We start from the raw sequence: 17312 nt of genomic DNA, 5'->3' as shown, positions 1-17312 counted from the left end.
ATAATGTAAAAGTGTTTATTATAAAAAGATTTTCTTACTTTCACTGCCTAATCAGATTAGATTAGATAAACTTTATTAGTCCAATGGGGAAATTCAGATGTATAGCTATTTTGATCAAGTAACAGATTGACAAATGGTTGCCAGGGCAAGGGCACTACCATTGTTGCCAATTTAGCAGAGAGTTCAAGCTCTATTTCTGCAGGAAACAGAAAGCTAAAGATATGATGAAAGAAGGACAGATCATGTAAATGACAATGTGAATAGGCACATATGGTCAGGGGCAATATAACCTGTCAAGCTGTAGGGTTTCCTAGAAAAACATGCCTAAAACAAGAGACAGGGAAAGGCAGAATGGTGCCATTAATGATGGGAAAAGATCACCAGAAGAATTAACATGGGCTAGGTATGTCCAACTCCTTTAGTCTGGAACACACATGCACACAATGGATGTCATGGTAAACAGTTTATGTTTAAATGCCAGGAAAGCTAAGACTATGTTGCTCACACCCTGTCTGTGAGGAATTGTATCATTTTAAGATAGACAATCACCAACATGCCTGAAACAAGGCCATGTTTTCAGGGCAGAGAAACTAGGAGTCACTAGGGGTTTTCTAACCTGATGTTCATTTAGCCAGATTAGGCTTTCTCTATTCCTGCAAGTAACACCAGGTTAGAGTTTAAAATCTTATTTTTCCAAAAAAAACTATGACTCTAGAGTCAAGGCAAGAGTTTGAGCAAATGAGTTACAAAAAAGTTACTTCTGTGTAGCCCCTACTCATTTGTGACAGGAAGAAAAGCCAGGGTCATGACAGAAAGAACAGAAGTGGAGGTGATTGTTGCTATTTTTCATAACACAATGGAAGTGCTCTACTCTAAAAAACTATAAAGTGCATATCTAGAAATAGATTCAGCTTTGATTTTTACAAGTTATCATTTTTAACAAATTATTATGGCTAAATCTAATTAAAATCTTCTTTTGTAAGTAAAGCACAATGAAATGTTTGCCTGATAAAAGATTATCTTATCAAGGTCAAATTGATGATATCAAGATATAGAATGTTCTGTTTGATTCTGTAAAATAGGGATGTGAACTTTATTAAATTCATGATATTCAATTTTATGAAAAGTACAGTATACTGTTCTAATGAAAACATTTTCATCTGAATGTAACTAGTCCTGAGCCTCAAATATAAAACTTTCACCATAAAAGAAACAAAGGTTATAGCAACAGTACTCTTTTCTACAACAAATCAAAATGACACAGATTTATTAAACCTAGGCTTTGAGTGATAAAATTACATTAATTATATAAGTACACATTTCTGGCTAAAATTCTCAAACTTTTTTTCCACTCAATTTATTCAGCTGCAGCAACTGATAACTGTTTTTGTAAAACTTTCCAGTCTGGCTTAAGGCCACATAACAACACTACTACAGCTTTTGTTTGCATTGTGAATGACCTCCTAGTTAAAGCTGATGATGGATCACCTGCTGAGTGTCTTTTTGTTATCCTCACTGCTGCCTTTAATACTTTGGGCCACAGAACCTTTCTAAACCCGCAGAAGAAATGGTCTAGACTTTGTTGAACTTAATATCCCAGTTGCAGTCTGTTGTCTTTGGGGGCAAATCCAATTTTTGGTAGTTTTGAACATAATGGTCGATAAACTTCTTTTTGGTATCATTTAAGAATACATACAGAACAACTTGATTTCTAACTCACTCCATGAAGTCAAACTCTTGTTTTTGAATCTCAGACAGGAAAACCAATCTGATATTTTTGTTACCAAGCATGGAGTTAAATGTAACAAGATTCTGAATTATGAAAATCACATCATGATTCCACCTCCTTCTGTCTCCAACAAAAGACAACCAAAATTCACCCATGCTTTTCTGTCTAAAAATCAGAAATACTCTGTCACAATTTAATTAGCTTTATCTGAATTATCACACTTGTCTGTTCAATAGTGTGTTTACTTGAAGACATAACAAAATATATCAAGTTTAAAATGTGTCTACCAAAGTCCTCCTTGAACAAGGCACAATGAGCATATCATACCAGTTGGTTTGGCTACAGTGGCTACTTGCAAACTTCAACACTCTGTAATACACTCACCGAAGGTAAAATATATGAACTTCAAAACTCCACAATATCTGTTATTGTGATTTCGCAACATATTACTTTAACCTAATTGAGAATATCTCATCATTAATATATTATTAAGAAGGAAGCATAAAGTGGCATGCTAACACTAAAATGGCCTAAAGCAAAATTGACAGCATCACCGTAAAATCAAATCGTAAAGACAAATCAATTTCTGTACCAAATGGATTTTGCTAAGTTCCACTTAACACAGGAGAAACACATTTAATTGTTTCTACGTTATCATTAAATGGGTATAGTGCTCTGTTCTACTATTTCCTTTTTCTAAACTGTGGAAAATGGCCTCAGAAATGCCTTATGAATTGCTGTGAAACTGCTTAATGGAGTATATTCAAAAATTTCCTCCACAATTTTGTCAGCTTTGCATTGTGGATGCTAGAGTCCTAACATGGTTTAAAACCTGCGTAATTGGATTGATTTTAAATTTCAGACAGGAAAAAAATGAAACCAGAGCAAACTAAAAGTAGAGACTGTGGTTACCAGGTGAAACATAATGATAACAAATATAAATTGAAAGAAAAAAAAAGAAGGGAAGGCAGGGATAAAGTTAACAAAACTGAGAATAAACTAAAGAAAGACACAAGATGAGGATTAAATCAAGTAACACTCGCTTGGAATATATAAGCTAACATAAATATCCATTTATTGCTAAAACACTCAATCCAATTAAGGTTTCTGGACCCTGAATATCCACAGGCAAATCAGTATGCGAGGCAGGAATCAACCTTGGGCTGGGTGCTAGTCCATCACAGGATACACTCACTTATTCATGGATAATTCTTTTTAGATGTGGGAGGAAAACTTCAGTAAGCAGAGAAAAAAATATGTGCATACGTGGAGATGACACAGAGACCCCATAAGGACAATGCCTTGATCAGAATACAAATCTAGGACTCTGGAGCTGACAAGCAGCTTTGGTAATGACCATGTCACCAGACTGCTATGGTACTAAAAATCAACATTGCATGATATACTTCACATGTTAAGTGAAAACATACCAGTGTAAAATTACTGTTTAAATCCACCATTTCACTGAAAAGGCTACTTAAATGTATTTTATTTTAAGCTTACTGAAGCTTAGGAAACAAGAAAACTAAAGTTAACGTAAGTACCTTTCTTTAAAAAGGGAAACAATGGTATACACTGCCTACAAAAATGCCATAAAAAGCAGAAATGAAATAAATCCCTACTTTATTCAACTGGGGTAAAAGCCAAGTCTTGCCACTGAAATAAACTATTTAAAATTCAGTGAATACCTCCTGCTGCAGAGACCCTAAACCATTGGATTCTTCACAAAAATGTCAAAATCACTTTTTTAACCCATTAAACTCAAATCAATATTTGCCACCCATAAACAGAAAATCAGATGGAATCATTAGATTTAGATAAATGTAAAATGTAAAAAGAAAAAAATATTTCTCAGATACAAACACATATACATGACTCTTAACAGGAGCAAAAACAACCCTGTAATCATGCTTTTATTGTTTAAATCAGCAACTTGTACATCACTACACACCCCCTAAAACACCAATCTGGTTCTTCAACAGACTCATGGACTTACAAGGGGAGATCAGGGGGCTCATTTATAAGGCATGAGTATACACAAAAACAGACTTGAAATTTGTGTATGCAACTTCCCATTCAAACACCAGGATTTAAAAAAGAAAACTTGATGGGAGAATGTGCATATGTTTATGGCAACTCTGACCAATGTGTATGCAAAATTTCGGCGAAACTAGGAAATTAGAACATCCTTGATCAAGCAGGGAAATGCAGTCAAACTGACTAAATGATGACTCACATATATAATTCATATCCCTGAGCACTGATGTGACAATCATACCTCAAAACCAATGAATATGATAAACAAAGTATATTTTGGTTCTTTTTTAAGAGGTCAAATGCTACATATTTGCACTGAAGAACATTTTTAGATTTTTGTCAGTTTATATCACCCACCTGTTGTCACTTCACAGTGAACTGCCCTATAGGTCAGTAATATCTCAGTAAAACTTCATTCCATCATGCCATTAACGAAATGGTGAGGCACTGCATCTACCATCTATATAGTGTGGGTGGACAAACACAAAACATAACATGTTTGCAGCACTGTTCTATTCTCCTAACAAAATCTGGAGCAAATTAATGCAATCATATTGCTATAAGGGCACCTAGTGAGAATAAAACTTCTTTTATTAACCATAAGTAGTTACATTCCATTAATGCACAAGTCATCCGTAATCCGTGTGGCTGGCAAACAACATGCCTCAGTAGCTTGGGTCAGTCAGTGATTCATTTACTTTGAGGAAAAGTAGTTTTGGCAGACATAACAGTAACATGTTTGGTAATATAACTGGCGAAAACCACAATTTTTAATATGGCCTGTACTATTCATTGTAACAGCAATCACAACATTACATGTGCCAAGTGATAGTGGCTACTCGTTTAGCTGCTGGCACATTATACATTTCCTGGGCCCCCACAGCACAGAGGACTATAATGCACTATAATGCTGCATAAGAGCTTGCGTTGTCAGTTGCGGAGCACAGCCTGATACTCTTAAATGCAGGTGGTGGCGCCTTGTCACATTAGGTGAAAGGCTGCACTAGCAGCCAGTGAAGTTTGGCAGCATCATGACTGCATATGTATGAGACTGATTAGCATGCTTCATATACTGTATATGGATATTTGCGAGTGGCATTCAAGGTGCATTCACATATGCATATTTACAAGGTGATTGTGTTTTGCCAGGTTTTACACATCTGACCTTTTTTTGGCGCATTTTACAATTTTTTTTGCATCCTCATATTTTCATGCTCAAATCCACATCAGGCTTTATAAATGAGGCTGCCTGCTGCCTTCATAGGCTTAACCACTTTCGACAAGAGGGATATGGACAAGGTAGAACGTTAAGCACACTCCACATCTACAGTTTCTGTGAAGTAATACTACAGCTACTGAAATTGGAATTACCAAAAAAGTTCCCAAAGTAGCATTTCTTAAATGTGAAAAGAACCACCAAACATTCTTTGAAATTCTATATGAGATCTCAAACAACAATAAAAAAAAGCTACACTTACCATCAGTTGGGCTGAGTCCTCTGGCAGCTGAAATCATTGATAAAGAGGGGCTGCTGTGCAGAGACCTGATGTAATCCATGTAGGGGTTAATATAGGGGTGAGGGGGGTTGAAAGGAGACTCAGCAGCAGCAGAAGGGTTTCTGTGCGGGGAAATTCTAATTAAAGAGATGTCTGAGAAAGCTGAACTGCCAGAGAGACCAGGAGGCCTGCAAAAAAACATCAGAGGACAAGTTAACGTTCATATCCTCAAGGCCAGGCAGACAGTTATTGTAAATATGATACTGTCTACAATTTAAAAACATCAACATTTCATTTTAGCAACTTCAGTCAGCCCTGTTTTAATTGTTAAGTTCAAAAATGAAAGGCTTTGGCAATATAGCAAAGAGACATTTGTAAGTAAATACTGTACTTTGACAACTTAATTTAACATACTAAAATCTTTTCTTTCAGTAATTCAAAAAGAAAAGGCAATATTAAATATAATTTATTTTCTCTGATTTGTTTTTGTTCTTTCAACCAAAAAAAAACTTTTGCAGCATGTTTTCATTAAGGCACCACAGAATTCCCAGTAACATTGTTATCCAAAAATCACTCCTCTAATGTGCTGCCCTTGTGACTGAATTAGGTCAAAATGTTAAAAACTGTTCTTCCAAGTTCTCTTCTTCAAAAATGAATTTATTTTGATGAAATTGTAATTACCTCACTGGCAAGTCAAAGATGAAACACCACAAATAATACATGTCAACATTTATATTAAAGAAACAAAATATATATTGAATACATTAAAAGTGCATAGCAGAGCAAAACCAATAACAATTTCTTGAGATCATTAGAGTTTAGTGGTCAGTAAAAGTTTGTTAATTGGAAATTTTAGGAATGGATCAGTGCCTAAGACTGATATTGAATCAATCACTGGAATTAAAACACACATTTTAAAACCATGAGAGCCGCACATTTAGGTGTACTTTTTTTTCTCAAGGTATACTGAATAAACTGCACGAATGTGCTTGTGACATTTATAAATTGACAGTTTTGCCTTGGCCCCTGCTATAAAATATACATAAATGACTGCAGTACTGAATTTTTATTTTTACCCACAGGCAACAGCTTCTAAAAATGACAGTGTTAAAAGCTGAAAAAAAAGAAAAGTTCATGACATATTTTATCTCATTTCATTTAGGATACCTACTTCAAGGTGGGCAACAGCTCTAGGTACAAGGTCTACACAATCCTGAACTCACAAAATCACCAATACGTTCACTCAAATGAGACTAATTAACCTAATATGTGTGTCTTTATTTATTATAATTATTATTAATATGCTATTGGGATAGACTCTAGCTCCCAGTGACCAAATAATGGAGAAAGCATGTTTAGAATATGGATTGAGTTACAGATGGATTATTATTACTATGAATACTATTGTTTTTTATTAATGTTAATATGTAATAAAAATACAGTAACTGAATGCTGCTTATATATATTAAAAAAAAACAGAGCAGTTGCAAATGACAGATCATTGAGTTAATCTGATGTATTGTGTTGGGTAAAAAATAAAACTGTTTCAGCATTTCACATAGACATTTTAAAATAATGAAAGGAGTTCCAGGTTAAAACAACATAACTGCTCTGTGTGTGTAATGAAGTGTTTCTTGTTTATCATCAGAAACTTACTTTTCATTTATGTCCAAATTTATTTAATGCCAGAATGCTTCATTTTGATCAACAGGAAAGAACGGTGTACCACATTAGAATTCAATGAGGGCTCTTTTTTTTTACCAAGTATTTCCATTTATATTAGAGATGTTTTAAATTAACAACTTTTCAATATAGTCTTCTCAGTACACTTTCACACTTATATGGCTGTGTTAGTCACCTAAACACTGGTCCGGGTATAGGATGAGTAGACAATGGCCTAAGGGCACTATGACTTAGAAGTGCCAAAGTTAATCCAAACCCCCTCTCCCCCAAAGGTGTCACTGTTATGTGTCAACATATACTGTATTTCAATTACACATACAGTTGTGAACATGCTTCGATATCTAAATGGGAAACCCCACTCTTCAATTTCACATACAGCTGCATGTGCACTCCGCTCTCTAAGGGTGAACTCCATCCTTTCAATTCTCATACAACTGTAAGCACGTTCTGCTCTCCAAAGGGGACCTTTGACACAAAGTTCAATTTTACATATGGCTGAGAATATGTACTGATCTACAAAGGGTTTTTTTATGTCACTTACGAATTGAAAGAGGCTTCCATGTACAACTGCACTGGCCCCACTTAAACACCTTTGAATGATTAAAAATCTAGGTATCCAGCAACATGCAAATTGACAGCCTCTTCTAGTTTTAAAATGATTTCATTTAAAATCTTCATTCAGTTACAACAATGGGCCTAGGTTTTTCTTGCTTCTCAGCCACAGCCGATGATAATGGCCATCCCAAGCTTTGGATGTTGTATTAGTGGGCACTAGTGCTGCTATACGGTGAGGAGATGCCTGGAGTAAAAGTTGAGTAGACATCAGTGGATGGTTCACAGGTGTGGATGATTATCTGGGAAGAGTGGAAATCATTGCTGGTACAACTGTACACTAAACAAATGGAAGGTAAGTTTACTAAGGTCTTTTGCCAGATGATTACCCTATGGACTAAGGGAAGTGGGGAACCCTGTAGCTGAGCATGGTAAGGAGTTACTGATGTGCTTCTTGGGAAACCCCTTACCTGCACAGTTGTATGGAGTGATTGTTTTACTGCTCCTGGGAGATTAACTGTTCTTGCTTTTACTGTGTGTTGGATGTTAAATATGTATTTATTGCTTTTAAATCTGCTCTGGCAAATTCATGCACATTTTTGCACCATTATAAAATGCATTTTTTACACTTGTTTTAATCAAAAATTTTTTGTCTTCTCCTTTGCCTTAGTCCATCCTTGGTTACAATCACTTTGGCATATGAACCAAAAGAAATGTGCTCCTCATAAACAACTCAGCCAATCAGAACCCATGCAGACATTATCAACACTGTGATTCATTCCATTGTTTTCCATGTATCATTATGAGATTTCAAACAAAGGTATGTCTGTGCATTTAGTCCTGTATCTATATATTAGCAAAAATGTATGTATTGAAAGCAGCATTCATGTGACACTAATATGTTGAACAAAACAACTATTTCACACAGTTAACTGTACTGAAATTATTCTTAGTGTTTTTCCACAAGTTTTCAGGACATGAACAAACAGAAACAGAAGGGGTGCATCAGGTGGTTTGTGTTTTCTATTAAATAAACCAGAGCTCTGAATTTTAATATTCTTTTTTTGGAGAGTGGCAGCGTGGCATATTGCATTCTGGTTGGACATGCATAAGAATTTCATTGTACTCTATAAATGTGACAATATTATTACTACTACTAGTACTACAATGACTACTACTACTACTAAAACTAATACTACTATCATTACTTCTATTTACATGTATATACATTTTGGTGACATGAGGCATTGTATCCATACCAAGTGGATATCATTCAGCACTAGTCAATTCTTCTTTGGTGCAAAGTGTCACGTATGTGGCCCATTTAAAGTTCTTGGTAGCAACTCACACAATGGTAGCAAAGCCAACAGAAGCAGAATATCAAACCACAAGTTTCAACAAGCCAGTGTACCTGACAAAAACAGATTGGAAACAAAAAGAGTATGTCATTGGTGTGACATTATCAACTGTACATTAGTTTCTTTTATTTAATATCCATTATACTTTGTCTTTAATTTTTCTACTAAAATAGGACCGGGCAAAAACTACTATTTTAATCCAGTTTTCAACTGCATCATTACTGAATATATAGTCACAGATTCTGAAGGCTATGAAGTTTCTCATATTAAAACAACACATGTATGTATTCAGCATTACCTGTTTTTCAAAATCATGTTCTATGCTTGTTTTGAGATGTAGTATATACTTAATGATTTTATCCAGTATTTCAAGAAAAATGTCTGTATATTCAGTACCAATCTGTGTTTACTGAATCTTTCTAAGGAAATGGCTGATTCACTCCACCTTTTAGTTTCTTGAAGGGCCCAAATGATTTTCACCATCAACAATGATGGATAGTAGAGTGGTATAGTAGATAGAGTAATTGCCACTCAGTGCCAGAGACTCAGATTAAATTCACAGGCCAGTCACTACTGATATGGAGCTTTCACATTTTGCTCATGTCAGAATGTTTTTTCTCCATGTATACGTTGACTCCGTTCCAAATTTTTACTTGCACAATTGACTGGAGACTGTCTTGGCCAGATTTAAGTGAGTATAATCATATATATGATCATTAAACTGCTGATCATCTTTGTTTTTATTGTTTTATGCCACATTCTATAGTAATACACAAACTGGATATCAAAAATAGATGGATAGATAACCAACAATGGTAAAGTATCAGCTAGAATCATATTAACCCCAAAACTTGTGAATAAAGCAGCTCATCATAAAGCAATACTGTAGCTCTAAAGTAGTGTTTTTTTGTCTATGTATTTTTTTTCTGCTATGCGTCTATTTGTCAAATGAAATTCCATTTTTCTTATCTTAGCATATGGAAGCAATTTACTGCTACAATATAGTCTGGTTTGGCGCCACAGATATTTACTACTTCTGAAATCTGCTCTTTAATTTAAATGAGTTTAAAATCCTCTATTCATAGTCACCAAATATACTTTACTCTTCTGTAAAGGCAGTCTTGCTCAAAAATGTTAAGCATTCTTCCTACACTAAAAAACATGTTACTTGGTGCATCTGTAATTACTCTGTGTTTAAACTATTGCATACCCATTACAAAGAGGGATTTAACACAAGGCCACATATTTTTGTTTATTTGTTTTTAAATATAAGTGGGCAAAATAAATAGAATTTGGTGGTACTATAACTAATTTCAAAGCTCATTTAAACATACAAGACAGTAACACTTATCAGTGAATCAGCCAGTTCATCTTATTTTTTTTAAGATTTCCATATAAGCTATAACTAAAACCTACTTACAAAGCATGTTGAAATATTATGAATAAAAAATAATTAAATCATGTAAAAGCCAAAAGAAAGTTAAGGAGGTTATGACAGATATACAATGGATGAAAATAACGTCAAACTAATGCATTGACACAAACTATGGATATGAAAGTCAGTTTAAACAGTACACAAGAGATTTTTTACAGTATGTTTAAAAAGAAGGCTTAAGACATGCAACTGCTTCCACAAATATTTTCTCTTTGATGTAAACTATTGTCTCTAAATCTTTAATGCACGTTTGCCTAAGAGACACCAAACTCTCAGGGGCTGCTAACATAATACCCTATAACTCTCTTTATCTAGCACAAGATTATGGGGGTCCTATCCTAGTAGCACTAGGTGAAAACCAGGTACCAAACTTTCAGTTGGTACTATTCCCTTATTAGGTAATATAGTAGACTAAAATATAATTTAACTATTTAGCTATAAATATCTGGCATTAACGCTATGAATACTACACTTTTTTGCATTTTGTGCATTTCTTTAAATGGAAAGACACCTAGGGACTCTCCTGTGTTAGGTTAAGTCCTCTGGAGAGAGAAAATGGTGGAATCCTAAAACTGTTAGCGGTCTCTGGTAATACAAATGGATGGAGAATAAGCATGGTGATTAATCTTTGTCACTCTAGCACCTTCTTATATATTTACAGGCTTTCATGGAACAGCCCCAATGTGTCAACATTGGCTAATGATAATAAAAACTGAGTTTCCCTGAATACCAACAAATAAGAAATAGGGACTTTTGTCTGAGCGGTTGTCTATTTATTTTTCTACATGTAAAAAGTACATTCAATGTATCTGCAAAGCAATCATATCATTTGTGTGCTGCTGAATTTAGGAACTGAAATCCTGTGTGGTTTGTTAAACACATCTTATATAAAAATGGCATGGCTGAATATTGTTGGCAGGAAATCTAAGAGGTGGAGAACTTCAAGTAAGTACAATGAAAGTACTTTGTTGCAGCTAAATGTGTAAGAATGAACTGAAATGCTCAAAAATGGACAAAAAGTGTCACTGACAAGGAAAGAAGAGAGCAACTCTTATTATTTCTCATTATTCCAATTAGTCAAAGTATTTGCTATGTGGATATGATAGAGCTGCGTGCATTTATGTAGGTATGTACCTATATCATAGTCAGTCATCCTCCATTTCGCTTTATCCTAACACAGGGTCACGGGGGTCTGCTGGGGCCAATCCCAGCCAACACAGGGTGCAAGGCAGGAACACATCCATGGGCAGAGCGCCAGCCCGCCACAGGGCACACACACCCACACCAATCACACACAGGGCAATTTAGGATCACCAATGCACCTAACCTGCATGTCTTTGGACTGTGGGAGGAAACTGGAGCACCCGGAAGAAACCCACGCAGACACAGGGAGAACATGCAAACTCCACACACCAGGAAGCGAACCCAGGTCTCCTTACTGCGAGGCAGCAGTCTCATTGCAATTAGTGCAGACATTTTGCAATGAGCCAGAGTAACTGGGAAAGAAGATAATAAAAGTAGATACAATGCAAGGAGTCCATTCTATTTTAAAGATACTACTTTCCTAACCAGTTAGCCCATCTCTTGGCAAAATATCTGGGCTATTTGGAATTAAATGGATTTTCCATTTAGCATAAAGCGTGTACAAACACCAATTTATATAAATAGATATGAATAATACTATATTTATAACATAAATATAATATACAAAATATAAATTTTCTTAAAATAATTTTGTTCATTTACAGTTGTAAGGAAACCCCTCATATACTTGCAGAAATGAATACAAGGCAAACACTAACCATGGTCGAGTTGCTAATAAATCAGTAAACAGTTTATCAAAAACATTATAGACTATACCTGTACCTTTAGTCAGTTGTAGATAGTTTTAGACAGATTAAATCAATTTTCAGAGATTATTTATTACACATACCATTTAGATAAGTAAAGCCTCAAACATGTATTGTGGCCTTTTGGGGGCTTTCTCAAACTATCCCAAAACCCAGAAAGACACCAATGAGATTTGGCACAAAGGAAAGGCGGCTTAATAACTGCAACATATATACTGTACTGTACTGTATTATTAAGAGAGTATGTAAAACAACAAAAAAAAAACAAACAAAAAAAAACCCAAAAGTAATAAAGGTACTAACTCTGTGGGATTGTTTAGCAGGTTATTGATTCCCATTTATACCCTTTATACCCAGTCCCTAACAAACATAACACATAGCCTTCTCACTACCAACATCTTCTTTCTGCTCTCCCTGGCTTCTCTTCATCCTGCCCATTAAGCCTTTGTTGGCATCTTGTATTAATTTCAAGTTCTTTGGCTTTATGGCCAATGGTCACTTTTAGATCCAACCCATAAGCACTTACTATTCCGTGGATAATCTGGCCATTGGCCAAAAGAATGCCAAGTCAGCAATAAAGATAGCGATTTCTACAAACAATTCAAAACGCCTATGCTTAAAATTAAACTTTTGTATACCTCAAAATATTACGTTTTAGACAAATACAATATACAATTAAAAAATCGTATAATCACATATCAGTAGAGTTCAACACTATTTGGCTCAGAAAGGATGATCAAAATTTTTATTTTTATGGTATTACTAACTACTATAATATAAAGAAAATTACATTGGAAGTCCAAAAAACATATCAATCATATTCTTTGTGGATGACATTATTTGTAGTTTGTGCCATGTTCATTCATGCTGGGGTGCATACTTCCACTACTGTCAATATTTGAGTGTGCTGGATGTGCAGTATTATACAAATACAACAGGATTTGTTAGTGTAGAGAAATCTAATACAAAGAGTGATTCTGTTCATTACTGTATATACTTATGAAACATGGAAATCGAAGTTATTTTCTAAGAGAATAATACTTGATATCCAGTATTTTAAAGTTTCAAAACTGTCATATTAAAAAAATACAGCTTAACAGTTTATGTGAGAACACATTGCATCAATACAGTACTTCTAATTCACAACACCACTTGCTTAAAAATGAAAATTAGGAAATGACTTCTACTATTTATTAATGTGACAAACTTTATTTTGGTAAGCAAAGAACTTTATAGGATAAACAATATAATAATTCTGATTGTACATTTAAAATGATTTGGAAACCAAAGTCTTTTAGGGAGTACTTTTATATTGCTAAAGCAATTAGTCGAAAAATGTTTTATAAATCACTAAACTGTTTTTCACTGAACTCAGGAAGTATGCTGGACCAGTTGTTATCAAGCAGCCTCATAACTCAGAGGCGTTGAGGTCAAACCCTAGTCTGGACACTAAACTTTAAAACATGTTCTTCCTTTGGCCTTGTGGGTTTTCTCCAGGTTCTCCATTTTGTTACCATGTTCCAAAAACATGGTAAGCTGACTAGTTACTTTCAATTCCCTCTGTATGAGTGAGAATGAATGAATGTGCTTTGTGATGAGCTAGTGTGCTCAATGCTGTCAAGTCAAACTCTGGCCCTTCATGACTCTGCAGTAAGTAACTGAGTAACAGGAATAAATTAATGATATAGATTTTAAACATACAGTAATGGTAGCATTTATAAAATGTATATACTATAATTTACAATAGTTCTTGAAAAGTGACAAATATAAAACAAACTAGATTCAAGCCACATTACGCTAAACCTCACCTATTATTTCTAAGCATCATTCAGATGCTAAATAATAAACAATCAGGGGATCATATTATAGGGCTATCAGATTAAAGTTATGTTTTGTATCATCTGCATATGAAGCTCAATGACTGGGTGCAGGCCTAGAATTGGCTTCTAATCAATTGGCACATAATTATGAGATTGAAAACCTACTAATTAGGATGAAATCCTTATAACAAGGGCTAAAGGACCAGAATAGGAATGTACAGTGGCATATTGTGTCTAATTTCAAAAACGGCTTAAAAGATTCCTCAGTCTCAGGATTTAATGCTAGAATCCCTGAAGCCTATGAAAAAAATCAGAATTCCTTCACACCTCCACATCAGCTTCTTGGTTTTGCAAATGTGTCAATCAGCAAATAATGATATATTATTTACTCTATACAATTCCAGACACCTCACATCCAGATAAACAGACTTGAACTGGGAGAACAACTGTGTCAGTGGGAGGGATAGGATAGCAGGCTGACTGACTCATTAACGAAACAAAGACGCTGATGAAGAGGTGTGAAAGAATTTAAGGTGGCCCAACATTACAACTATTTTTGTAGGCTCCAATGATTCTAGTGTTAAAACAAACTTTTTATTTAAATTCTTACTTCTTCAAACTGTATCACTTCTCCTTTTCAAACTCTGTTTTATTTATTTATTTTTTCAGGCTGCATGATCTGGCAAATAGAATCAGCAATGCACACTTTAATTTTTTGGGTCATCTTGGAAATAATTATACCAGAAGTAAATGAAGAATGATGTGACTAATAACCATTATTTTACCTTTTTTTGCATTCTGATAAAGTACCAAAGGATACATCAATAACAGTTGTTATTACTTTTAAATATAAAAAGCTTTAACATTTCAGTTGTCTTTTAATAATCCCATGAGCTAAAACTGAATTTCAATTAATAACAATGTATCCAATTTCTGAAAATGTACACCTTTGCTCAAAGAAATCAAACATACCTGATTTTAATGGAATTTCTTTTATTTTTCTTACATATACTGCATGAGAGATAAATACACAGGGAAAGTGTTGTAATAGGGATAAAATTCCGCCTTTGTATATTCTATGGATTTACATATTTTTGGCATCAATGAATATGAATTTTGGAATTAAATCTCTGAGTCAGGATTCAAATTTGTGTATAACTCAAACACGAATAACTGAATGAAACTTCACACCATTATTAACATTGTGAAATGCTGAATTCCTATTGTGTTAAGAGAAAATCACTCAAGTAGATTTTGCTCTACTTACATAATGAATTTTGTGCAAACATTCTAGCCAGAATTACAGCACAACTATGGTAGTTCATTCTACATTATAGACTATTAGCCTACAATATTTTACCACTAAAACCTCAGCTTTATGTAAAGTAAGCTATGCATTGGATAAGTTAGATTTTTTTTACATTTTTGTGCACTTACTTTTCTTTATAAATAAGCTTTTAAAACATTCTAACATATATTAAAATCTTTATTTCATACTGTATATTGTAAATTCTTTAGTGACAATACTGCCTCCTACACTTAAACATACTCTGAATGTTTTCTGCCAGTCCAAATCCTTAACCACTATGTCACATCAGCCTCCAGAAACTTAATCCCCTTTAACATAAGTGTTCCAACTTGAACTGTATCCAACCCTCTGTCGTCTGGCTTGTAACCCTGAATATTGTGAAAATGGTGACCTAATTAACAGTTTAATGTTCACTCACTTTTAATACTGCTTCCAGTCACGCACCCATTTTATGAACCCACATTCCCCATTGCAGACCTATTTACAGCAGGGGTAAAAAATAAATTAATTCAAAATGAAATTCCAGTTTATTGCATGGTACATTGCCACACACTCATTTGTTTCAGGACAGTTTAGAAAGAGTTAAGCAGTGTACATGACAAAATACTCAAATAAACATTAGAAATACATGCAAACTTGATGCAGATAAGAGGTTTGGCTAGGAATTAAATATAGGTTCCTAAAGTGGTATGTCCCTGCAGTGCCTTGGTCTACATTCAACATACTGTGTTTAAAAGTCAGTGGATGGTTAGATATGAAAATCTTTATTCCACTAATTAATGATTTTTCCATTATTATTTTATCTATAGTTTTTGAGAGTTTAGTGCACTCTGTGTCCACTGGTGTCATTGCTGAAGCCCAGCCAGTTATATCCACTTTTGTGGTTAGTTAGTCAGGAAGCTACCGGTTCCCAATTAACTGGAAATAAATGGCTTAAGAACATTGCCTGTGGATAATTCTTATTCTAACAAGACTCAAAAATACCCCTTAGGGCAAAACTGTACATTCTAATTAAAATGGTCCAAGGATTTTCTCTTAACCTAATGTGTGGTCATGGTCATAAGTTTCCCTAGTATTTGAATGTATAAAGTACCATACATATAATAAAACACACACCCACCAATTTATCATAATGTTTATATCGTTCTACTCAAAAAGTGTATTTTAAAAATTTAAAAAGTCACAGTTTTTTTTAAATATAAAAACCTTTGCTCACCTCATAATTTCTAAAGAATAGCTTTAAGAAATCAACCCAAGTATTATGTTATCTTCAAAACTCTGCCACTGACTTACAAATTATTTAATTCCAATATCTTAAATTACCTGTCACTATTACTTAACTCATCGTAATCTGTCAGACACATAAAACGCAATGATGAGGTCTCACTATTCCAAAAGCTTGTTGAGCAAATGTTGATGAACATTCATTTAGCTTTAAAGCTTTTACTCTCTAGGGCTATTACCCAAGTTTGTTCATATGGTTCCACTGGTGACCACACATTCACATCATACTTGAACCTCATTTTTTCTGACCTTTATTTCAACTATCTCTTTAACAAGATTTTCTAAGTGATTCTTGTGCAACTGCTGAATGTTGATGATTTTACTGTATGGTTAGCCCATACTGTTAATCTACTTCTTCATAAGATTAATTCATACTTATTTCTACAGACTCTTCAAAACTTTGTTTCTTTACAATTAATTCTGAAAAATACTGCTGATATATTATTTTATACCTTGTTTATCTGTATATATATTCAATGACAGGTGCTAAATAAATTAAGGCTTAATCGATTAATCTAGAAGTAATCTTTTGTGAACTCTTGCCCAAATTTATGAATGTGAGGATAAGGTTGTTTAAATCAACATAAACTAGTTGGGTTGTTTTCTAAATCCTAAGCAAAAGAAATTATATGAGCTGCTTTATAAAAATAGAGAATACCTCTCCCTGTGATTCTTGATCTATCTAAGCTGCACAGATAAATAAAACCTGCCATAGTTTGCTCCACCTTTTACTAAAAAGCAAGCTAAAAACTCAAGGGA

General features: G+C 34.3%; 1 protein-coding gene across 1 annotated transcript in view; it reads right to left on the bottom strand.

Moving 5' to 3' along the window:
• gli3 (GLI family zinc finger 3) overlaps window positions 1-17312 on the bottom strand; it is a 309890-nt gene that overhangs the window by 89698 nt on the left and 202880 nt on the right. The window contains exon 5 of the mRNA XM_039753392.1: window positions 5245-5450. Within this exon, the coding sequence (XP_039609326.1) occupies window positions 5245-5450 (206 nt within the window). The remainder of the gene's footprint in view (window positions 1-5244; window positions 5451-17312) is intronic.

Source organism: Polypterus senegalus, chromosome 5 (assembly GCF_016835505.1).
Source record: "Polypterus senegalus isolate Bchr_013 chromosome 5, ASM1683550v1, whole genome shotgun sequence".
Lineage (NCBI taxonomy): Eukaryota > Metazoa > Chordata > Cladistia > Polypteriformes > Polypteridae > Polypterus > Polypterus senegalus.
This window is presented reverse-complemented; position numbering and strand designations above follow the sequence as displayed.